General features: G+C 42.4%; 1 protein-coding gene across 5 annotated transcripts in view; it reads right to left on the bottom strand.

Moving 5' to 3' along the window:
- The window catches only part of Dpp6 (dipeptidyl peptidase like 6), a 927,623-nt gene that overhangs the window by 360,520 nt on the left and 540,577 nt on the right, over positions 1-26,526 (bottom strand). For 4 of the 5 annotated variants that reach the window (XM_021163977.1, XM_021163979.1, XM_021163976.1 and 1 more), the window contains exons 2-3: positions 22,731-22,845; positions 6,543-6,641 (exon numbers count right to left, since the gene is read on the bottom strand). In XM_021163977.1, the coding sequence (XP_021019636.1) occupies positions 6,543-6,641; positions 22,731-22,845 (214 nt within the window). Of the gene's footprint in view, positions 1-6,542; positions 6,642-10,890; positions 10,960-22,730; positions 22,846-26,526 lie in introns of those variants that run through there. The other variant, XM_029477512.1, reaches the window with a different exon arrangement.

Genomic DNA, 26,526 nt, shown 5'->3' with positions numbered 1-26,526 from the left:
CCTCCCTCTCTCCCTCCCTCTCTCTCTCTCTCATACACACACACACACACACACACACACACACGCACACACACATATACACACACACACACCACATTTAGCTTCTTTGATTCATGTATTTCTAGCTTCTAAAGATAAAAGTCCCTGCCCATCTGCAATTAGTGAAGACTGAAATAGAGTCAGAGAGATGTAAAGTGGCAACTGTGCTTTTTGCATTGCCACCAATACCAAATATTAGTGCTTTCTGTGTTTTTCCTGTGGGATTCAAGGAGGAATTCACAGGAAGTTATGGAGGAAGGTGATCAGACTGACAGCTTTTCTCAAATACAAAGGATACAACATGGGGAGAACAGTGACCATAGGTAGACACTGAGGGAGCATAGGTGTGTCAGGTATGATTGCATCTGACCCCAGGAGAATAATTAGCCCACTGAGGGTGGGACACCAAGGATCTCTGCTCCAGAGAATAGGTGGGGTCATGAAGAGGACAACAGAAGAGAAAGACAGCCAACTTTGCATAAACACATGCTACGAGGACCTGGTACTTGCATCACAGGTCTACCAGATGGCACAAAGATATGTTTCAATATTCACTTTATGACTTTATATAATCCCTCTTATCATGTCCTTCTGGTCACTAGGCAGTGAGATACTTAATATTTATTGCCACTGTGGCTGGACATAGAAGGGTACAAGCCTCTGCATGTCTGTGAGAGGCTGTCTAGCTTGGGTTAATCGAGGTGGGAAGACCTGCTTTAACTGGGGATAGTCTGTTATCCTGGAGTGAATAAAAAGAGAAATAGAGTTGAGTGCCAGTGTGCTGGGTAGTTTTTATTAACTGGACACAAGCTGTGGTCATCTGGAGTCTTCAAGTGAGAAAATGCCTCCATTAGATTGTCCTGCAGGAAAGTCTGTAGGGCATTTTCTAGATGAATGAGTGATATTCGAGGTGATGAACCTGGGCAGGGGTCCTGAGTTATATAAAGAAGGAAGCTAGGCAAGCCTTGAGAAGCAAGCCAGTGGGTTCCATTCCTCCATGATTCTGTCTCTGGGACCCTGCCTGAGTTCCACCCTGACTCCCTCACTGATGGACTGTGATGTGGATGTGGGAGGAAAATAAACCCTTTCCTCCCCAAGTTGTTTTTGGCCATGGTATTTTATAGAGCAATAGAAACCTATGATGATCAATATTCACTTCTCTCTGCTTTCTGCTTGCAGATGCAGTGTGACCCTCTGCCTTACTCTCCTGCCCCAGCACCTTCCCTGTTATGGTGAGCTGTCCCTTGAATTATGAGTCCAAACCCTTCCTTCCTTGAGTTGCCTTGGGTGGGGATTTTGGAACTAACAGACACAGCAAGAAACATGTTTACTGCTTTGACCCCGTCTTTCCTGGTCACTTTTTGTGCAGTCACTGTGCTCCTAGAAAAGGCTGTTGCAGCCAGGGATGCATACCTCGGGTCCACCTTCACTTGGAAATTCCAAGGTTCCTGGCACTGACTGAAACCTGTGCTCTCCCAAAAGCAGTGGAGAAACAGGAACCATCTCAAGAGTGAACCCCCTCTCACTGAGCCCTCAGGCTTTAGTTTTAAAAAACCCATCTGTTTTTTTCAGAACAACATGGAAAGGCTAAAACTCATTTGGAAATCAAATTGCTTTGAGCCCTGAGCACCAAGGCCAATTTTATCTCCTCAAACATATACTTTCCCCGGTACCAACCAGCCAGCTGATACTTTCCTACACTCAAAGGAGGCAATTTTCTCCAATTTTCCAGTCTTTCTAGTTCTGTGTCCCGAGACACAGAGGGCTCTCTGCAGACAAGTGGCAGGATTCAAGAAAATGAGGGTGACCAGAAGAAAGGCTACATTGGGCATAGTCATCTTTTACGCATAGGTAGTCAGGGGTGTTACACAAAACCCTGTCTTGAGAACAGACAAAAAAAATTAAAAGATGACCAGGTGGGAGGTGGACTCCATGCAAAAACCCACTACATTCATTTTAGAATTAACATTTATCTGAACCAGGCTTAGAAAGGGACTATTCGCCATATTGACAGCTTGTGGGGATGATATGGAAAATTCACATAGGTGAGTTTTTCATCAGTCCACATTGGGGAGCCATGGGTATGGCATAGATTTGTTTTCTTTATGTGTGTTCATAGTTTGGGGTATGGTTAGGAGCTCAGATTTGGAAATATATGTTAAAGTTAAATTTGTAAGGCACATTGGAAATCTGGGAGGGCTCTGAATTTAGGAGAGGTCAGAACAACAAGAGCAAGAGTGTATAGGTGAAGAAGGCAGGACCAAGCCAGAGCCTGGGACTTGATCATGAAGAGCATTAAGAAGACAGATCACCAGCAAGAGGCCTGAGGTACAGGGAACTACCTCCAAGGGAGGGGGCTACACCAGAGGACAGCATGGCTAGGCTATAACCAGCATAAAGGATGGCCTAAAGCAGTTCTTCTCTAGGGGCCAACCACTCCGGAATGCACTGCTATCAAGGAGATGAAAGATCTAAGAGATGACCCTGAGGAATGACATTGGCATTCACTACACAGGTGGTCCTCTGTGACCTTGGCAAGAGGAAGGTCAGGAGCCTGGGGTAGATGCCTTATCAGAGTAGGCTCCAAGGCAAGGGAAGCAGAGTATGAAAGATATTATAGTAGACAGATGCCCCAGTTTGCAGAAGACATGGAGACCAGCTGGAACCCTACTGGGAACCTGGATTAGGTGAAGGGTATGGTGTGTGGGAATGCTCAATGGGGCAGAAATGAAGATGCATTTATTTCTAGATAAGCATATTCTTGTGCACAAAAATGGTGGAGAACCCTACAATTATTCCTCAAGACAGCGAAAGTTCACCTGTGGTTTTTCAGGTGCCTTCTAGAGCAGAAGTGAGTCACTGGTGAGGTGGAGTGGGAGTAAGCACAGGCAGCGCAAGGGGTAAATGTTTTAACCTCTAGTCATTTCAGCTGACGATGATGGATGAGAAATGGAGGGGTGAAGAGAGAGGAGAAGTGTAGAACTGAGGTGATTTAGTCTGGATAGAAGCCATGACCACAATGGTGTCCTATCTCACAGAACCCTGGAACAGCAATGAAAATGTCCCTGTGGTGGTTTGAATAAGAATAACCTCCCAAGGTTCATAGAATTGAATGCTTAGTCACTGGGGAGTGACACCACTTGAAAGGGATTGGGGTGTGTGGCTTTTTTTTGGAGGAAGTGTGTTATTAGGGATTGACTTTGAGTTTTTAAAATCCCCTGCCAGCCCAGTATCTTCCTCTCCCTGTCACTTTTTCTCTCCCTCTCCCTCTTCTTTTCCCTCTCCTTCTCCTTCTCTCTCCCTCCTTCTCTGCCTGTGAATCAGGACGTTCCTCTCAGCTAATTCTCTAGCACCATGTCTGCTCTAATGCCACCATGTTGCCCACCATGATGATAATGGACTTAACCCTCTAAAACCGTAAGCCAGCCCGCAGTTAAATGTTTTCTGTTATGAGAGTTACTTTGGTCCTGGTGTCTCTTCACAGCACCCAAAGGTTTGAGAGGGCAGTATACCTACTGTCACCTACTGTGGCAAATATGAGGTGTCACTCAATGGAGCACATATGTGAAGGGACTACCTGTTACTAGCCTCTCTCCCACATGCATGCAAGATGGACCTGCCACGAGCCTGTGGGCTCTGTCAGCTCTGTTAGTTTTTTGTTCTTCTTTCGTTGTAATAAACATACAAGGGGATTCTACAAAAGCTTCAGGATTCTAGATGATTTAAAGCGGTCAGAGCAGGTAGTCTTAGGAAACAATGAAGTAAATAAAAATCACTACTCTAATAATAAAGGCATCGCTCATGTGATATAGTGACACATGCACACGTGTACACACACACACACACACACACACACACACACACACACACACACACACACCAGTCCAGCTCCAGCTCCAGCTCCAGCTCTCTACACCTCAGTGAATGTCTGACAGCCAGAATGGCCATTCTGAGGTCATGGAGCTTAGCTTAGGGTTTTATAATTTTACTATCTATTACTTTTTATTCACTTATGCAAGTATTAAACTACCAATGAAACCATTAATTTATTTTAAAAGAACTAATTAAGGACTATAATCTTAAAACTTAAAACTCCAAACTAGTATGTGTCCTTATGATAAAAACAGATCCTTACTTCTAGACCATGAGCCCCAGTATTAAATCCCAGATACATATTAATGTCAGTGATTGGTCTACAAAAGGATAAAACACTCTTCCCCAAACAAACCTTAGTTACTTTCTCAGTAGAGAACGTTTCTATTTCCCTCCTGTTCTGTTATTTTCAAGAACACAGAAGTTAAAAAGATGGTGGGAACTCTGAAATATTCACAGAAAAGGTAAAAACCAGAAAAGGTAGCTGGGGAGGTTGGAAGAGAATTTCCTGAATTGGAGAGATCTGGATTCCACCTAGTGTGGCAGTTTGGAAACACCAGAGAAAATTAGGTTGATATGGGATCTGGGCTGAGTTACTTAAAAAGGTCTGCCTCATTTTACACATCTGAAAACAGGATTAGTGAATCTGTGGGAAGCAAATGGCTCAATGGTGTGGTATGCTCACTGACAGGTAAATGCTTATCAGAAGATGATCCAGAGGAGGTGGGGGGTGGGGTGGGGAGAAGGGGTAAGGAAAAAGAAGAGGAGGATTAAATTAACTCCTAGTGTGGGGGAGGGGCTCTGACTGGTTTCCCTTGTGTCCAGTTGACTCAGCACATCTCTAGGCAGCTTCTCATTTAATCAGAATCTGCTCTCAAAGCTTGTTGCTGACAGCAGGGGAGGGTGGGCCCTGAGGAAGGACTTTCAGCAAACTATGTAACCTGCTCTTCCTTTCTGTAACATCCTTCTCCCTCCCCTCCCCACATCCCCTTTCTTCCCCTTCCCTGCCCCTCCCCCTTCCCTCCTTCTCTCTCTCTCTCTCTCTCTCCCCCTCTCCTCCTTTTCTTTTCCTGTCCACAGCTACATCTCCCCACCCCCTCCCCCTGCCTCTTCATTTAGACTGTTAGTTTAGGACTAGGCTGTCAGAAACCATGACAACCTAAAAAAAAAAAAAAAGCAAAAACAAAAACCAATGCACATCTCTACTCTTTGACCCCACCTGGAATCTTTCTATCCCCTGTGCCTCTGTCCCCCAGTGAGCTCTAAACTCCAGAGTTGGATCTGGTACCCCTTTTTTCTACCTTTCCATGTATTCCTGGAACCTGCTTTTGCCTTGCTATTTGAATTTGTTTTACTTTCTCATCCTTGGGAATTGTATCTTAGCTTGCATTTGGTTCTTCTGATCACAGTTTGGCACAGACCGATGTTTTAGACATACATTTCCCAGAGGTCTGTTCTCTCTTATCTAACAAACCCTAGCCATCCATTTAAGACCATCATGGTCTCCAAAATGTCTTCCCATGGAGAATGAGAAAGTGGATCCAGTCTTTCTGCATCTGCTGAGTTAGAATCAATGTTTCTCAACAGAATGCTTTTCGAGTTCCCAAGGAGAGTGTATTTTATTCTCAAGATCTGACCTTGAACATTGCCTGAGCCCTCAGACCTGCCTAAACACTGGGTCAAAACACAAATGTATGCATGTGTACACACACACACACATACACATCACACATCACACATTGATACAATACAAAGAACACAAAACTGGGTGTCAGGTGGGTGGCCAGCCCACTGTGCTGCAGACCAGCTCTGCCTTTTCAGTCTCTCAGGAACTCTGTTGTTCTCTGAAACTGTTGGTTAGAAAAGCAAGGATTGGCCAACCTGAGGGGTCTCTTTTAAGAGCAATCCCTAAAGGGAACACAATGCAAAGGTTTGAAAATCTGCTAGCTTTTATCCTATTTACAGAGGTCAAAATACAGCAGGAGAAATACAGCCTGTCAGTAAGGACCAGGGAGGAGGCTCATGGGATTTCAGACCCCCTTAAAGGAAATTCATTATCCTGGACATCAAGAGTCAGGAACAGATGACCGTCTGCATATTGTTCTGTTTTGTTTTGTTTTTAAGAAAAAAGCCCCCCAAACTAGAAAATGAGGTGGGATCCAGGTTAGACTTGAGGTGTACTTCTCAGCATCTGCACAGACCCCTGTATTTGGCAGTGCCCTAGTTCAGTCCTTGTTCACTGCAAAGATCCCTGGTGAGTGAAAGTGAGCTGAAGGCAGAGAAGACCAGCATCTTGGAGAAGGCAGAATCAGCAGAGGCACCAAGGGCTCTGTTGCTTAGCAACCTGCTGAGAGAGGTAATGGCTCCAGGAAGAAGGCAACTCAAGGAGGATGATGGAGGATGGGTCCTCAGCAGACCCATTTCTCACAAAGCTGAGGCCTAGCTGATGCCTGTGAGGTAGCCTATAGAGTAAGGAGTGACTGTCTCAGGTCACATGTTTTTATAATGGTGATGCTTTGACAGTCTCATCCAGAGATCAGAGCCTCTGTGGAGCTTCACCCACACAGAGGTGATGGAGAGGAGATGGGAGTGGGAGGAACTCCCAGGTGCTCTAAAGACTATGGACTTACCGCTTATCCACTTTGCTTCTGGGTCATGGATTTTGAAGTCTTCACTGAAGAGATCTTCCACAGTCACTTTTTTCTTCTGAGACAGACTGGTATCTTCCGCTGGAGAAAGAAAAGACAGTATTAAACAACTGCAGAAGTGAACATGTGTCTCAAGGCTGGTACGGATGATCAAGAGAAAAGATATGCTTGTCCAGAACTGAGCTCAATGGTTTCATGTAGAAAAGTGGGCTTCTGGGTGTGCAAAGATACAGGAAACACCCCTTAGATATTTAGTCCCCATTTATGTCACCTGTCCCTGGCTATCTTTAAGTTAAAGGTTTGTTCTTGTTTATCTGTCTGCAGACTTCCAGGCCAGCACTCCCCCATCTTGACTGAAAACACTTGGGAGAAGCTTAGGTTGTTGTTGAACTAATATCCATCCTGAGAAGACATGCTCAGTTAATGGCCCCTCTTGAAAAGGTTTGAAAATCTGCTAGCTTTTATCCTATTTACAGAGGTCAAAATGCCCTGGATTTTGGCTCTCCCTCATAAGAGGCTATCTCCACTAGAGCCACAAAATCCATTTATCTTCTTCGGAAAGATGCTCAAGGTTCTCCACAAGGCCTGACTAGGCTAGACTGTCCAAGCGACTTCTCTTGTTTTGTGTGAATAAGAGATGGCACCTTAAGTAGAAGTACCAAATTCTTTGTCTACCTGGAATGCTTGCTTCCTTCCCTGTCCTTTTAACTGGAAAATGCCAAATTCACTGGATTTCTTTAAAGACTTGGATCTTCATCTCATCAGCTATGATGTGGGATAAGCTCAACTAATTAGCTTTGTGTGAATTCTATATGAGGTAGCATTGTTTGTTTTATTGTTTTTGTTTTTGTTTTTTTAATGGGTGTTTTGTTTGTTTTCTCAGGGGTGCAGAGGATTGAGCCTAAGGCCTTATGCATGACAGCCAAGCACTCTGCTCCAGGTTGCTGTCTTTTACAACTGGTGTTTGGTTGTGTTTGTGTCTCTTGCCAGTTTCTGTCTATTGAGCCGTCTTGGGGCCATCATTGTGTCCATTCTCTGTAGCAACATTTGCCTGTCTTAATTTTATATTTCCAGATGTATAGTGTGTCTGACCAAAGCAAGGAACTCTGTGGGGATTGCATATGGAACAAAGAGTGATCTCAGAACAAAGCCTCCAGCACTTTTAGTGTCTCCTCTCATAGATTCTACTGATCACCTTGTGATCCTGCCTTCTGGCTTCTCTGATGTTATATATTACAGACATCACAAGAAAAGCCACATGTACCTGTGTGGACCACACAGACCTGCTTATCAACTCCCTCTCTGCTGTTATCCTAATAAAGGGCCCTACTTTAACTGGACCATTTCTGAAATGCATTAGAACTTGTGGGTGAACTGGTTTCCTAAATTCTAAGTGGGATTATTGTGAATAAAATTCTTCAAAATTGCAAAGAGATACAATAAAAGATGTCCTTATTGTGAGACATGATCAGTGACTGCATATGGAGCAATCAAGATTCCAAACACAACATCTTAAAACAAGCCAAGCCTTCCATCTCATGGCTTTCTGTCTGCCACCCAAGTATCCACAGAAAAAGACAGCTTAAAATTCTATGAGTTTTGGCCTCTGTGGACATCAAGCATGTTTGTGGGACATATACATATACATTGACATTCACATTTTTAAATAAAATGAAATAAGTAAACTTAAAAATCTCTTAGTTGTTTTAAACATTTTTTTAATAAACATACAAAAGACAAGTAGAGTGGCAGTTTGTGACAGAAATACTGTATTGTGAATGTATGTGTATGTGAGTGTGTGAGTGTCTATGTGTGTATGTGTGAGTGTATGAGTATTATGTGAATGTATGCATGTGAGTGTGTTTGAGTATGTGAGTGTATGTGTGTGAGTGTATGAGTATTATGTGAGCGTATGCATGTGAGTGTGTATGTGTATTGGTGTGTGGGTGTGTGTGTGTGTTTCATTTAGGCAGGAAATTTGACTTTGCCCATAATCACCTTCTGTAGTTGCTCTCTGCTGCGTCTTTGGGCCCTAGTGTGGCTATTATACAATCCACTGGTTTATAGTCCAGAGGTGACAATGGACATGATCAACCCGACTTATGTGTTCTCAAGGCATGGTGAGCCCAACTGCAGGTATCTCATGGAACCATGAGAGTCAAAGTCAAACAAGCACCCAGAACACAATAGCAGCAGTGCAACAGTCTCGAGACAGCCAGGTTATCCCCATGGGCAGCAGGAATAAGATTGAAAAGGAATTCTGGGAAGGCTTTCCTAAGGAAGAAACAGTTTAGCCCAGATACAAGCAATAACAGAACATGCATGCTAGGAAGGGTTACAAGCATGAACTGCTAGGGGCTTTGGTGTGTTGAGGATATGTTTTATTGGCAAAGAAGACAACACGTTCAGGAAACAGCTGGAGATGAAGGTAGATGGATTCTCCCATAATTCTTCGATATTTTGTAATACAATGCTCCCTGGTGGCTTTCCTTTTAAAATCTGGTGCAAGAGTCTGTTGTACTATAGCCCAAGAGTGAGTCTCCACACCAGAAATTACAAAAATTTGTCATTTAACACCACCCTTCTCTTGTCCTTCATGTCCCAGCTTCTAAAGCTCTACCTGGACCCTCAGGCAGCCTCCACAGCTCTTGCTGGCTTCTGTCTTTGAGCACATCTACCTGATTCCTTCAGACCTGTCTCTGATATTTCAGTATGCCTGATAGCTTTTCACCCAGCTTTAAGACACACTAAGACTAAGGTCTTAAATAAAAATTAAGTATATTTTCATCTTTAAAATTCCTGATTAGCTTTTCTGAAATGAGAGGCTCCCCTGTCTTCTTTATTTTTAATTAATTAATTATTTATTTTATTTTATTTTATTTTATTTTTTTTTTTTTTGAGACAGGGTTTCTCTGTGTAGCCCTTGCTATCCTGGAACTCACTCTGTAGATCAGGATGGCCTCAAACTCAGAAATCCCCCTGCCTCTGCCTTCCAAGTGCTAGGATTAAAGGTGTGCACCACCACTGTCAGGCCCCTGTCTTCTTTAATCACATCTATTGTTCTTTTAAAATCTAAAATGCTGCTTCCCGTTTTCCCTTCTGATTGAATTTCTCGGGCCTCCGCCTCTGTCTTTCCTTGTCTTGAGCCAGTATTAGTGAACCACTACATTGGGGCCCAGCATATGTCACACAGGAGTCCTGGGTGTTGGAGACTCCTGGGGGTGTGGCCTTAGAAATGACACTGATGGTTTGGGTAGCATCTGGATCACAGATTCTCTCACAGTGGACCCAGATTTAGGACAGGCTACTCCCAGCCTCAAGCTTCTCCTAGTCACTATATTCTCACCCTCTGTTATGTGTGTTTGGGTTCTGTGAGTTTCTGCCTGGTCCTTCCTTCAAGGGTAGCATTCTATTCCAGGTGTGCATGGACCTCGTGTTGCTGCTTCTGAAGCAAGCACCAATGTGTGTTCCTCTATAGCTTCCCCATGCCTGTGACCAACATGGGGAAGACTACATGCCTAGTTTCTAGTGCCTTAGTTTCTCTTAGCCCTTTAGCTTGAACCTAGACGAGTACATTATTCTTCCAATCAACTTACCATACTAGTTAACAGGTTTCCTGTGGTCTGCAGTGGTACAGAGATGAGGATGAATATTTAGGTGAGTTTTTCAGCCCCATTCCTTTTTCTGAGATCTCTCTTGAACACTGATGCTATTAAAGAGGATGGTGGTTGGGAATATCTTTAGTAGGGATTTTAAAACGTGAAATAGTCCTCATCACCATAGGGCATGCTAAAACTTGCAGCAGGTACTCTAAGGTGTCTCATCCCCTCCTGGCCATTTTGGATAGAGACAGTCTTCCCTAGATGTTTCTTTCAGACTGGATCATAATGGTCACACTATCTTTTCTACCAAGTTAGCATTGAACCCATCACTATCTTTGAGCATTTATTCTGCATGAGCTTGGATTTTTTTCCTTCTTCTATTTAAGAGAGGGGCATTGACTTCACATTCTTAGGGCCCTCACACATTGTAGGTGCCCAACCAACTTCTTCAGAATGGAGAAAGCTTGGCTTCCCACCCTGTTCCACTGCTCTTGCTTACTTCGGTTCGACAAATCTCGGTGTTGCTATAGTATATTGTCTATGGCTATGTCCACAGTTTATAAAAGTCCCACAAATGGTAATTTACCCTAAAAGTTCATGTCTTTAAAGATACCTATGAGAAGTAGCAGTATAATCAAATTATACACACTGCACTTTTTAATTGAAACACTTGTATAAAACCTTCAGTTTTCTTATGCATGACCATAAAACAAGAAATTCTCACTTACTGTTCATATAGCTTCTTAATTCAATCCATCAAAAGTATCCAACCCCTCTTCAGACCCTTCGGTCCATTTCTATATATATTTAAAATAAATAAAAACTTTAAAATCTATGTATTGGCCTTTGTCCTTTAATGAATTGCATCTACTAAGCCTGAAGACTTTTCATCTTGTCTCTCACACACACACATAGGCTGAAAGTGTGCATGTATTCACTATTCCTCCCTTTATTTAAATGCATATTAATTAGAATAAATGGTTTTATTTAAACATAAATAAGATCCACATGTCAGTTCCCTTGGCCAAGGCTCTGCTTAATGGGTTCAGTCTTGTAGATGTGAAATCATCACTGTGAGTTCTTAGCCTTTCCTCTGTCCTTAACAGATACTTAAAATCATCAGAAAGCATCTCTTCCCATGCTTGTCTATATTGCAGCACACAACTATGTATAGCATTCTTACTGTGTGTATGTGCATGTGTGTGTGTGTGTGTGACTGTGTGTGTGTCTGTGTGTGTTCATATACATTTGTCTCTATACATTTGGGGACTAGCCTTTTTCTGTGAAATACTCTCTTTGAGCTAGAGAGATAGTTCAGCAGTTAAGATTATTGCTAAGAATCTGAGTTTGCTCCCAGCACCCAAGTTACATGGCTCACAGCCATCTCTAACTCTTCCTTTAAGGAATCTGATTCCCTCATCTGGTTTCTGTGGACAGATGCTCAAATGAGCACTTAACCTGCCCTCCCCCTGCATAATTTGAAATAAAATAAAAGGCAACCTTTAAAAATAGAAATAGGGACTCTCACTGGCCTGAAGTCCACAGATTAGGCCAGGCTCTCTGGCCAGCTCCTCCTGTGTTCACCTCCCCAGTTCTGGCATTATAAGCAGATGTCATACTACCTAGCCTTTCCATGTGGGATCTGGGCCCAAAAATCAAGGCCTCACAGGATGAAGTGTCTATCCCTTGTTATTATGGTGGGTGTCAGTCTTTGAAGGTCAGAAAGCCAACTGTGTTAGTGCCTAAGGCCATCAAAGACACCCATGTTCAATTGTTTTTATGAAATAGTGTACCATCCACAATGTATTGTCTGGGACCATAAACATTGAGGTGATTATATTTGAAGACAGAGGCAGAAGAAGAGCATACCTTTTTACATGTTCTCCTCAACATGCACACATACATATATACACACATATACACATACAGAGAGGGAGAGAGAGAGAGAGAGAGAGAGAGAGAGAGAGAGAGAGAGAGAGCGCCATGAAGACACAGCAAAAAGCTGCCATGAGCAAGCCAAAGTGAGACCCCACTAGAAAAGAATGTCAGCTGCACTATGACATTGGATTTTCACCTTCCAGTAGTATCAGAAAATACAAACCTATTACCCATTGGCCATGAGTTGGTGCATTTTGTTACAGTAGCATGACCCAATCAACAAGACTATAGCTATCTCCAAATTTCTGTTGACCAGCACACAAAAGTACAACATTTAAAGGGAGATGCTGGACGGTGTACTCTTCCAAGCTTGCTTTTATACTCAGCATATCTCCTATAAGCACTGTCTACTCTTCTGGTCTTGTAGAAAGAATCCAGAAAAACTACAAAGAAAACAGTTTGCTTAAGGATCCAGGGTCCGGATAACAAGAAGTTAATTGTAGCTCTTGATATATCTGAGGAAATAAGACTATATTAGACTTGAGTGCTTGACAACAAATTATTTAGTGACATGCTGTAGCTTTCTTCTTTATGGCTGCAGCCATACTTCCAGAGTCTTCAAGGGATATGTGAGAATATAAATTCATTTGGTGTGTTATTAATATTGCCTACTTAATAATCAATCCTGTTACCATGTCATTGGAGACTTTGATAAAGAGATTTGAAATATTTCTATAGCTGAAAGAAAGCCTAGGAAAGAGAATATAGGTGGTGGAGTGTGTGCCAATGGTGGAATATGTGTTCATGCTGGAGTATGTGCCTATTATGGTTTGTATATGCTTGGTCCAGGGAGTGGCAATATTAAAAGGTGTGGCCTTGTTGGAGTAGGTGTGTCACTGTGAGCATTGGCTTTACAACCCTTGTCCTAGCTGCCTAGAAGTCATTCTTCTTCTTTTTGCTTTTGGAACAACATGTAGAACTCTCAACTCCTCTTGAACCATGCCTGCCTGGATGCTGCCATGTTCCCACCTTGATGACAGTGGACTGAACCTCTGAACCTGTAAGCCAGCTCCAGTTAAATGTTGTTCTTATAAGAGTTACCTGGTTGTGATGTCTGTTTACAGCAATAAAACCCTACCTAAGACAGTGTCCATGGTGGAGTATGTGTCCATGGTGGAGTATGTGCCCATGCTGGAGTGGACTTCAGATATAAGCATTTTCCAACAGGCAAAGGATAATTGAAGATGAGTGGACACAGAATGCATATATAAAACCAAGTTCACATATTGTTATGAAATATGGAGATTAATGACCTTAATTAATGTCACTGAGTAAAGAAAAGGAAACCAATGCACATGAGGTAACTGATTTTCATGATGATGGTCTATGAGCACTGAGTGGTAAACATAACATAAAGAGCAGCATGAGTGAAGCCTAAAACCAGAAACACAGAAAAACAGAAAGTTCTGGGAGCTGGATTTAACAATCGGAGAAATGGATTATCATGGTGATTTTGTTAATTCATTACTTTTTAAATATATATTCTGGCAGCACTGAGTGTTAGTAAAGTCATATGATGGTTACTCTTGATTGTCATACTGATAGCATTTAGAATCACCATTTAAACAAGCCTCTGAGAATGTCTGGGAGTTTCTAGATTAGGTTAGATCCATCCTTAATATGGGTGGCAATACCAGGGGCTATGGTCCTGGACAGACTATCAAAAAAAGAATGTGGTCACCAGTGTCCATCTCTCTCTGATTCCTGACCAGCTGCCTCATGCTTCTGTCCCACGCCTCCCCAACCACCTCTTTCTCAAGTTGCTTTTGTCATGTGTGCTGTAGCAGCAATGAGAAAAGTAAATACTACAGGTATGTGGTAGTCATAGTTTGTATTCTCACCTAAATGTAAGGTCTCAGGCAATGTGTGTCTAACTGATCCATCAACACCAAGTGAGCCAACTAAACCTTCCTAAGACAGTGCATCAGCAGCATAACCCAGGTATACAGGGCTCCCAACAGAGAAGGGGTGGGTGGTCAGCTCTTCAGCAGGAGTAACAAGAGTAGACTCACTAACTCCAGATCCTGTGCCATACACTGTGTTCCACATGTACCTCGAGAGGACCCTGGGCTTTAGAAAGCATCATCTGTTCTAAGGAGATCACATTTTAATTCAGAATTTTGCTGGCTCTGTTGATTATTCTCTATTTAATTGCCATCTCTGTTAATTCAAATTGTACATGAAACTAATGTCTACTGAATACATATCAGGAGAAAGAAAAATAAAAAGTCAGCGTTGAAGACACTTGACTTCTCCTCTGAAATATGGAACAATATAACATTAAGCTGAACATATTTCTATTATTTTCACAATGGCAAAGATGAACAAGAACCAAACATCTTAGCCAAAAGGAGTGCTCTGAAGACTAAGGAAGGAGCCCAGGGCTTTATTTCTGTGGCAGTAATGGGAAGAATGGGAGGGGAGGCATGTTCAGTTGGGCTCTTCTCTCAGCCTGACTGCACAGTTCTCTCTAGCTATGACTTCCCCCAAGCTTGCAAAGTAGGCATGGACACCCATGCCACCTCAAAATAGGCATTCTCCTGTGAGCATACCAAAGCTAAGTGTTGCTGCTGGCGGTGGTAGGGGCAGAACACTATTTTCTCACAATATTAGGGGCAAATGCTGTTTTACTGGACCACATTAGCCAATAGGTTTGTAGCCTTAGAGCTCTAAAGAAACATCTGTTCTGGTCTTCAGCTTCCTACCAGAGATTCTGGACCCAATGAAGCATCATGCCTACCCTTGCTTCCTGAGAACATGGATAGTTCCTTTTCTGTCTTTGTCAACTCTGTTTGTCCATGTACTTAGAATCTGTGGGCTACCTCAAAGTAACCCTATCTTGAGAGGCTTGAATGGGAAGATCTTTGTGAAGACACTGTCTAGCCCACCATGTGTACCCTTTCAGGTCTTCAATTTGCAACCAGCTAGGACTTTCGGAGTTCATCTGCATGCATAGTAATCTACTCACTTGAGAAGGATATGAAACTGGGCATGTGGTCTGCAGACATTGCTTAGAGGCTAAGAGAACACCATAGTTAGATCTACTTGGTGTTCTTGCAGAAGACCCAGGTTTTACTCCCACCACAAGGTGACTCAGAATCACCTGCAACTTCAACTCCAGAGGAATCTGATGCCTTCTCCATATTTCTGCAGGTTCTACATGCACATGATATATATATATATATATATATATATATATATATATATATATATATATCCATGCACTCAGGCAAATACCCATTCACATAAAATAAATATATCTAAGGAAAAAGAATTTGTCTATATATGATGAGTTAAACCTGGTGATTTTTATAGGTTTTCTTCAGAGAGGTCCAGCATTCATGGATGTGAATCCATGGTATGAGAAAGTTCAAGAGCAGAAGCTACAGCTGATGGGTCCAGTGGGGTTTAAGGCAATGGCTTCGCTTCTAAAGCAGGCAGTGCTCATTTCAGCCTGATCCTCCTCTGGTTCCTAACCTGCTTGGTTCACCATGGCCCATTTTCTTCAGTTCTCTGACCCTGAACCTAAACTTGTGAATAATTGCCTTGGTGACTGTTCACTAAACCACCACCCATATTAGCCAGTGCCTTGGAGAGCATTGTTCTGGATGTGTGTCACATTAGTTTATAGTTTTCCAATATGCTTTCTGGGTGACAGGCTCCAGAGAAAACAAGGAACACCATAGTTAGATCTACTTCTTCTGGGTTATGTTTCTTTAACATTGGAGTATAATGGAGCAAGACCTGAAAAGCCTTTACAAATAAACTCACATTGTATTTGCCTTGGCCTTAATGCACACATGAATAACAAGAGTGAATTGCCATCTTTAGGGAAAATGGGCCTTTAGTGCAAGAGTTCCACAGACAAGCAAGCTCTACCAGACAATCTGTCTAGAGGTAGTAAGGGGAAGTCAAGAGAGAGAGTTAAAGATGATTCCAACAACTCACTGCTCAGTCACTCTGAGTCTGCAACTCACAATAAACCAATCCTTCCACATCTGTTTCAACTGCAAGGATAATTTGAATGCACCATTCAGATTCAAGGTTCGCAGATCAGAGTCATTGGGTAGTTCAAATCTAGGGTTCACCCTTGTATGGTTGACATGGATTAGCTCCCCTGGAGTCTGTCCCTTTGCTTCTCAATCCAAAGGACCATATTCCCAGCAACCACCATGACCATAATTTCAAGGAAACACAGGTTCATCAGATGATCTGCCTCCTGTTTAGCCCTAGGGACATTTCTTCAGTGATGGGGAAGGTGAGTGTCCCTCCTCAGTTCCCTTTGTGGTCATATAACATGTGAGGCTGCTCTAGCCCTCAGTTAATGAGTTAAGGATAACAGTAGACATGGGTGAAGACAAGATGGCTGTGGCTGACCAGAGTCACCAAAATAGACAAGGACCATTCTGTTACTGCACACATACTTAATTTTGTTAATTGATCTCCATGAAAGCATATTGTTAGGGGGCCAGGGTAGTTAGAGGATTTCCCTGAGGCCTCAATGTATGGAGAAGGAATACAGTCCCTTCTGTAAAATAAGGAATATGGTTGGCAGAGTGAGTAGTGGCCAAGGGCTGGGGTCTTGAAAGAGCTACATCACTGGATCCTGGAAAACCAATTCCTCACCATCGAAGGGCTGTGGTTATGTGTGTCAAGGATGTTCTGTGTCCTGTCTGTGATGCACTTCGGATGGATGCCTTGTGTTCCCATTGTAAAACATTGTTTCATTAGCCTCTGCTGGCGTCCCATTGTGTGATACTATTGACTCATTCCATTTCCCCTGAATTCTGTATATAAGATACTATAAGTACAGCATCTTAATACATTTGTTTGGCATAAGGTGCAGCTGGTGCAAGATCTCCTAATCCCAAATGCTACTATCTACACTACTTTTTGATCCTCTGGTCCTCCCCCCTCACTAACCTGTTACTGAAGAACTACTTGCTAGTCCAGGTTAGTAGATGGTCTTGAAAGGACAACATAAACCCAATTTTTTCCATTTAAGGACCAGGCCTAATTTAGGAAAGAAGGCCATAGATACCACCTCCAGGAATAGACTATAACTCCCAGAAACTATGCCATAAGATATCACCTCCAGGAACAGACCATAACATCCAGAACAAGATCATAAAACCCCCTCCAAAAGAAGAGCCTGGAGATAACCACAAGAATAGGAAAAAAATCTTATCCCAGGATGGGTCATCTGTACTGGACAGTTTTTCTTTGTTTTTTGTTTTGTTTTGTTTTGTTTTGTTTTTGTTTTTGTTTGGTTTTNGANACAGGGTTTCTCTGTATAGCCCTGGCTGTCCTGGAACTCACTTTGTAGACCAGGCTGGCCTCGAACTCAGAAATCTGCCTGCCTTTGCCTCCCAAGTGCTGGGAGTAAAGGCATGCACCACCACTGCCTGGCTGTACTGGGCAGTCTTATCTCATCCTACAGTTAATGACTTAGGAATGCAAACCACTGACTACCTGGCACAAGCTATTCAGAAGCTGACCCCTGTGACCTCCCCAACACCCACCAATGAACTTTTAGATGACCTAACCCACTCTCTAAATATAGAAGAACTAGCATAGTAGCCAATCAAAATTATACTAATGTTACCACTTTGACCCCTGCCAATCACAATAGAGATTACCTAATCCTTCTAGAGAGTTCTTCCTGGTTCTCTATAACAAGGCCTACTTGTCTTTGTCTGAGGTCGCCATTTTGAAGAATGGTTTATCCCCACATGCTAGATGTTTCTACAGAATAAATGCTCTTTGCCTTTGCATACTAAGTCTGGGATCAGACCCTTACAGTCCACAGACATTCAGAAATACTCAGGGAGTGTTCATGTCTGCCCTTCTCTTTCCTCCCCGGAGACAGGATGACATAAAGCACTTATCAGCTTCTAGAAATGGTTGTGATGGAGAGCTCTGTAGGGATAGTGGGAGGAATCAGCATCCAATCTCGGAACTCAGGCCTGGTGTCCAAGTCTTTCTCTGCCAAGTTACCACAGGCTCTCTTCATCAGTCTTTATACCTGACTGACCATTTACTATGCCCTCCTTATTTTCCAAGCCAGGCTATCACAGAGTGACACGCATGCTAATGATGGTTTTCAGTGGCCACCTGGGCTTCCTTGTTCTCCAGTGGGTTCATCTTTTCTCAGTGGTAAAGTTCAGAATGTAATTTCTCAGCCAAGACAGTTGTCACAGGCATTGCATTTAAATAAAATTGTGGTAACATTCCAAAATAAGCAATCTGTACATCATGTTTATGCTACTGAATATTCGTTGGTCTTTACTCATGGAGTCTTGAGCATAGCCTGGTCATGACACCAGTCTTCATTCAGTGTGATCTTCAACGTCAGTGGCTTTCTCCTTATACTTCTTTGAAGTGTTTAGTATATTTAGTGCTTTTTACTGCCCAGCTCTGATCAGAATTCCATTCAAGGCAAAGTCTGGAACATTCTAATGCAACTAAAATTCCATCAGGTCTACAGATTCCTTATGTTGCAGTTCATTGTAGTCAGTCTTATCAGAATGCAGAAATGCAGCTGCTCTGAATGGCACACACCAGGCATGTGTGACATATTATAGATTAACAGTTACTGTAGTTAATATCAGAAAGCTAAAAATGTAACTTTGAATCAGTTATTCAGAAGAGAAAGTTGGAAAAGAACATGGTCTACCAAGGGAGAAATATGTGACAACCAGAAAGCCCATGTTCCCTTCAAGACCCTTCAGAGAGACATGGATAGTGAGTAACTGGAGGTTATCAGCCTGTACCACAGAACAAGATACCTTGTCTGCGAGAATCATTGAGAGAACCTTCCAGAAACCCACAGCCTCAGAGCACACCCTCCTACCAGATCCTGCTTGCTAAGTTGGAACTGGGTTGTGAGAACTGGGAAATGGTCACAAAGACAATGAGTCCAGAACTGACTGTGGGCATGAACATGTTCTAGACTCTGAGTTTCTAGAACACAGAACACTCACTCTAGAAGTTTCCTTTATCAAGATGAAGGTGGCAACGCTGGGGTGGGGCATAATCAATGCCATAAGGCTGTGTCCAAGACTGCATGCATATGTCTGCAATATATGGACACCCTTATGGGGACTTTGCACTGTTACCTCCTTCCCTACTGTGCCTTGGCTCAGCCTCACCATTCTCTCTGGGTTTATTTTTGTTTACTGCTAACAAAGCTTGGGACACCTTTGTTTCTTGCTTTTAGCTCAAAGGAGAACACACATAACTACGTTTTCTACATTTGCTCAGTGCTTTGCACAGCAGTTGCAACTCCTAATGGGATTGTTAATGTTGGAAGGAGGGGAAAATTAGCATTGTGGGATCTTGGAAAGGCATTCTGCATCTGAGGGCCTTCTGGGTACACTCCAGGGCAGTACAGGTAGAACAGCTGGCAAAATTTTAATTGTCAAAACAAAAGCTTTTATTTTGCTCCAGGAAAGGAAGCACAGAAAGGCCAAGCCAAGACGGTCCTGTAGCACAGCTCACAGTTTAAGTATCCAGCCTCTGTAATCCTCTCAAGCCCAGAACACATAGTTCCCCAACAACACAACCTAGAGAAACAGACATCACCCGTGGATGCCTCCAGAAGCAATAGGTAGACAAGGCTCAGCCATATGCTTATTCCAACAGAAAAGTAAAGGAAGCTGCCCTTTTCGAAGCCTCTTTAGAATCCAGAGACTCACTCAAGGCACCAGCTGCCTTCTACAGCATCTTGCCCTGAACAGCTGGTGTCATCATTGGGCAAAATCTTTGCAGTGACTGTGTTATCTAGTTGGGTTAAAGAGGACTGCCATGGGGGCATTTCTATGAAATGAAAGAGATTTAAAGTTTCATCAGAGTTAGTTCCAGGAGTCATTTTTCAAGTCTGTGCATGGCTCAATTGCTACTAGCCATCTTCACCTACCACATTCCTCTCCAGAATAATGCTCACAAGGACCCTTGATCCTGGGGGAGGTGGACTTCAGGCAGGCGAATCTCTGAAAACTATCACCCCATTCTAAATCCCAAGGAAGTGTAACACAACCACAGAACCAAAATTTTAAGAGTACTTTTTTTTCTTTAGCAATCACAGCTCTGCTCAAGGAAAAGCAAAGACAAATCCATGGTCCCTGGATCCAGAGGGAGGCTTTGAGATCTAAAAGACTTTTTCTTTGCTCTTTCTGCTTTGTGCTATGGTTAGAGATATTTGTTTCTTAGCATTCTTCTATCCCACTATGCCTGCTGTTTCTGCTCTGACATCAAGACCACCAGCCCTCTGCAACCATAAGCCAAAATAAACATTCTTCTATAAGTTTCCTTGGACATGGTATTTTATCACAGCAACAGGAAATTAACTAACTTTACCACCATGGCATCTGTTTTGAATTATTACAACAATATGAGGAAGTCAAAATAATATTAAGAGCAAGCATTGAGAAGACATAGACTTCATAGTTTTAAAAGACCATAAAATTACAGTTGTTAATACGCTGTGGTATGGGGTATATCTGCAGACATATAGACCAGTATATTAAAACAGAGCATTCTGAACTAAGTTCACACAGTCATAAAGGGCTATCACTACACCATCGGGATGGGATATTCAACAAACAAGGCTGATATAGCTGCATGCACACACACCAGGGAATGAAGTCAGTTTCTTACTTTATACCACCACATAAAGGATCGAAATACAAAAGTTAAAACTCTTAAGACAACAGGAGTAAACATTTATGACCTCAGAAGAAAAACACTTCCTTAGCTATGACCCAAAGAGGAATTTTTTTGTTTTTTTGTTTTTTTGTTTTTTCAAGACAGGGTTTCTCTGTGTAGTCCTGTATGTCCTGGAACTCACTCTGTAGACCAGGTTGGCCCCAAACTCAGAAATCTACCTGCCTCTGCCTCCCAAGAGGAATTATATTTTTATCAAAATTAAAGCCTGTTGTGTATTAACAGATCCTATCAAAGAGCATGGAGTATTTGATCAGTGGTTAAGAGTCTGTGTCACCCTCCCAGAGGCCTGTGCTTTCATTTCCAGCACCTCTTCTGGCCTCTGAAGGTACTTATACATACAATCCCAAACCTACACACAGAAACACAAACACAACAAAAATAAAATAAAATATAATTATAATTAAACATAAAACTAAAATTAGAAAAAAGATACAACCAAGTCAGTGAGGGCTTATGAGGTAGCTTGTCTGCAAAAGGCACCTATGCTCAAGCTTGGTGACCTGCTCGTTCCCTGGGATCACAGGAGCACAGAATAGCTTGCCTATACATTGGCCTCTGACCTCTGCTCACAGTTGGTGGTACTGATACATTTTGGGTGTTTATGTGATCTGTGGATTTGTGTGTTATTCTGTTAATACAGGTGTATCTCAGTGACTTCTGTATGTTGACCTAGTATTCCTGAATTAGGATAAATCCCACTTGGCCATGGTATGTAATATACCATGAAGATTTTATTATCTATTATCTATCTGTCTGTGTGTCTCTCTGTCTATAATTGATATGTTTACTTATTTAGTTAGTTGTATGTGTTTGTGTCCCTGTGTATATGGGCTCATAAGTGCAAATGCCCACAGAGGCCAGAAAAGGGCATCAGAGCCCTGAAAGCTGGAGTTATAAGAGTTGTGTGTCACCTAATGTGGGTGCTGAGAACGAAACTTGGATCATCTGTGCTCTTAGCAGAGCTGTTTGACCACCCTCTATAATACCTTTATGTTACTGTGTTCAGTTCATTACCACCTTTTTGTGCATCTCTCCCCACAAGGAACACTGGTCTGCAGTTCTTATTTTTCCCGGGTAGTGTCTCTGCCTGTTAATAAATATATTAATTCTATTTCACCTCCATCATGGTCTAATGGTGTAACCTCTTATCTGTGTGTTGTACTGATTTTTCCCTGCACTGTGCTATCTGCTTATTTTTCCACCTTGAAGTCTAATACATGTGTGGTCAGCTTACAGAGGCCTGTAGTGCTGCTGATTTGCTCCTGCTTATGACCATCCAAAAGGATGATGAGAATGGGGCAAGCCTTGCTCACTACACTCCATGACCCCTGTGTTGTCCTATGATACCTTCCACATGGTTCATCTCCTACCACTCCAGGAGGCCCATCTCATGCTCCACTTCTGACTAGGCCAGCCACAGGCAATGCAGGCAAACTCACTGGGTACTGCTGTGAATTCTGGTGTGTCTTTCTTACCTGAGAGAATTTGCCTCTGGCCCTATCAATATTTAACTCTTTCAGTGTCACCTAATAAGTAATTTGCTTTTGGTGCACAACCATCATGTGTTGCTTGAACATTTTCTTAATTCATCCTTGCTATAACACCTAGGAATACCAAGGGATATATTAAATTATTTCTAATGCCACTAACTTTAATTTCAAGATGAATAAGCATCAGTAAATTTTGATCCATGCTATTTCAATCTAGTCAAACACTCTACAATAATATAAAGCATATAAGACAGACTTGTTTTCAATGAAGGCATACTATCTCCTTCAATAGTATCATGAAATCCAGAACCTGGTAAGAATAAACTGTACAATCAACAGCTCCTTAGATGCTATCCTGTAGTAAAACTGTTCACTTTAATATGTTAGTGGTTGGTTCTGAGAAGCATCCATACCTGGGGTCAACAGGATGACTGAGGTGACAATCAGCGAGCAGATGACAAGGATGACAAGCAGCGCAATGGCGATTCCTTTCCAGTTCCTCTGTGGAGGATTACTCCCCACCAGCTCCTGAAACAACCACAGGAAGAGAGAACCAAGTGAGCACCACAAGGTGGACTGTCCAAATAAATCAACAGCTGGCACTTCATTCAGGACAAAGAGCCATGGCAGAAGCCTCTTCCAACTTTCAGACTGCCAAGAGCGAGCTCCTCTTCAGTGCTTCCTCCTACCACACCCTGAGAACCTGCTATGTCCCTTCTCATATCAGGAAGACTAAGTCTGCAATGAAGCTGGCATTGTGCCATGCTTAGAATACTTCCCTCATAAAATATCCTCTTGAACTAGTTGTCACTCACGGTGGCCTTGAGACTTTCTTTGTCAAAGCCCCATGGGGTCTCCATGGGATCTTAGTCAAGTATGATGCACATTGTTAGCCCCAAGTCTTCTCCAATTCTTTATGTCTACACTATTCACTTTGACCACTAGCCAGTCTGCATGAATATTTAGTGAGCACACACTAAGCATCAACCTCTATGTATGCCACTTAGAGGGAGCCTGGTATTTCTTCATCGGCTCTGTGAGCACACTTTAGCACTCCTCAAGCCTCGCTTCCATGACTGGCTCACCTATCCTATACTCTCAGCACCTTCCATAGGACAGCATGTGTGCTATAGAAAGGGTAGAGGGTAGGAGGGGTATCTGGAGAAATCACTAGAGGATGTTAATATATGAACAAATCTAAGAACTGAACAGGCTTGTGGAATAATGAGACTAAACTTGTAGTTTCCTTAAGATTAGGGTTACCACATCATTTAGGGTCCTCACTGAGATTTCCCAAGTAACAAGTGGGGCATCATTAATATCTAATAACAACAACTACATATAATCATTAAATAGTAATTATCATTAATTCTATAGAAAAGTCTATACAGAAACAAAGAACATAGGATGGCATTATAGCTATACATGATTTGATCCAAGAATATTTTATAGTGTCTGTTATTTCAGCTCATGCTAAACCAAAAGAAGATGTAGTAGGATAGAGATTGTCTCTAAAGTAGATAACAACACACACATACACCTCCATTTACAACAGCATGTTCATTAGAAGGTATAAAATGGTTAAAAATCAATATAACAGACAGCAATTGATTAGACATATGCCTTTTCTGACTCTGACATACCCACAATATGATATCATGTCATGGCTGTAACTTAAGAGAGTGGCAGTGCTTTACTGTTTATCACCACACTGCTAAATAATAAAGCAGAAACATCTCATGTACAAAGAATGAACTCTTTAGAAGTGTATGAAGAAAGGGAAGACTGTTCCATTACATTATCACTTCCAACCGGGGAAGTAGGGCTTTTAGCTTTTTCTGGGAAGATGGGGGAAAGTTACAGCCTTCTGAATCCAGCATTTGTTAAGCTGCAGACTGTTATGAATGTTTCAGATACACACATATAACATGCTTGCTTCACATAGCTAAAGGGATGCCAGGTGCAACACCCAGCAGAGATGAGGGGAGATGAACTCCCAGTAGAGAAAAGCATCTCTGCAACAGAAGACAAAGTATTTGGAGCTCTGACACAGAAGGTGGCAGGTGGCAGGGGTACAGCAGGAACTGCACTGATGGCAGGGGTAGAGCTTGCTGGTCATGATGGGACAGTGGGTGGTTTTTGTTGTTGTTGCTGAAAGCAGAGGGGTCAACCAGATGGCTTTCTCACCAGGGAAGTAGAAAATGCATTCAACCATATAATAACCCATCTTTTAACCTCCGTATTAGGAATTTTTTTTTTTAGAAGCATGCAGAGACTACAGGACTCTGGCTCCCCAAAGAGAAAAAGACCCAAGATTAGTCAAATAATAGTTTTGAATGTTTGCAGAAGATATTCATATGTCAGCAGCTCTCTGGGCTGCCAGTGAGATAGCTCATCTTGCTGTAGGGCAAATTCTGACACAATCCAGCAGGCAACCCCTCCCACCCAGGTTCCTCCCTCCCAAGCACTTTGGCTATGTGTTTCATAGGTACTTTTGTGTAGCTTGGCTTTGCTAGTTGTGAGTGTGAGTAGCAATGAAGTACCCGTGGAGGCTGGATTCAAGGCAACAGCTCTAAGACACTTCAAGTAAAGCACCTATTTAGGGAGACCTGTTTGTGTCTGTGTGTGTGTGTGTGTGTGTGTGTGTGTGTGTGTGTGTGTGTGTGTGAGAAAGAGAGGGAGAGAGAGAGAGAGAGAGAGAGAGAGGGGTGGGAGGAAGAAGAAGAGAGAAAGGGAGAGGGAGGAGAGAGAGAATGAAGTTATATTCTCTATAAGACCCCCATTGAGCACTCAGACTTTCTTTAGGATAACTAGCCTAACTTTGGAAGAATGGCAATTCATTTCAGGGAAAGAAGAGAGACATAGGTACTTCCCCGGACCAGCAGGCAGTGCTCTCAAGGGCCTCAATCCCCTAGCCTCTCTCTACTGTGCTTTACCATGCTTGTTCTAGTTTGCTTTTGTTGCTGTGATAAAACACTCTGACTAAATGCAGCTTAAGGAAAGAAAGAGTTTATTTGACTTATACTTCTAGGTCATCATGTACCACTGAGGAAGGTTAGGGCAGGAAATCAATCAAGAGCTTGAAGCAGAAACCATGGAGGACCACTGCTTGGGGCCCGCTCAGGTTCACGCTTAGCTGGCTTTCTTAGACAGTTCAGGACCACTTGCCTAGGGAATGAAGTTGCCCACAGTAGACTGGACCATTCTATACCAGGTAACTACTGAGACACTTTATCATAAACATAGAATCGCTCTTTTGAGTCTTCTTCTTAGGTGAGTATAGGCTCTGCCAAGTTGACAGTTAATGCTGCTTTCCTTAGCAGAGTCTCCAGCGGTGTTCAGGTTGTCTGAGCTCCACTCACCCTTTCTCACATATATTTAGAAACTTCTTAGTTTGACTGCTTCATGTAACATGATTTCACATTACTGGCTGAGAGCAAAACAACCCTCCAACTATGAAGTCCTTCTCACCTGTACCCAAGCCTGCTCTGTAGCCCAGCAAATTAATGAGGATAAGGAAGAGGGAGTCATTTTCCCAAGCAGGGGATATACATTTGGTATTGGGTGTGGCTGGATATGGTGAACAGGTGAAGCATGAGAAGCTGAAGCCCCAGGAATGTCTTCAGACAGTGCCAGCCTTACAGATACCCTCCATCTTCCCCATCCAAATCTCAGTAGGAAGCGCAAGGGGAATTTCTTAAGCCATCCTCAGTAATTTCTGGAAGTTGGGCATTGGTTAATGATTCACTTTGTTTATTGACATCAAAAAGAGAAGTGCTGAAGAGGTGGGAGCTTTTCTTATGCTGCAGTATGGTAAATTCCAGGACAAATGTAGAATCAGTGCCTTAATGTACAACATGTTTACAGGGCAACAATAAAAATGAGTAGAAGAAAGTCAATGACACAAACCTGAGTGTAGATCTCGCATTACATGCCTCTGTTCTATTGTCTGGATGTATTTTTTTCCTAATATTTAATTCTCTGTGAAATGCTTGGACATAAATTACTTTTATGGATCACAGACCATTTACTATAAGTGGAAGGTTGCAACAAATTATAAAATTAATGGTACATCCATCTTGAGTAGAAAAATGGACTGTGATCAGTGCATTTCCATATTTGGAGAGCAAATGACCACAAGATGGTGAGAGAAAGTCTTTTTTCTTTTTTTGTCTTTTTTTTATTAGATATTTTCTTTATTTACATTTC

This window comes from Mus caroli, chromosome 5 (genome assembly GCF_900094665.2).
Source record: "Mus caroli chromosome 5, CAROLI_EIJ_v1.1, whole genome shotgun sequence".
Lineage (NCBI taxonomy): Eukaryota > Metazoa > Chordata > Mammalia > Rodentia > Muridae > Mus > Mus caroli.
This window is presented reverse-complemented; position numbering and strand designations above follow the sequence as displayed.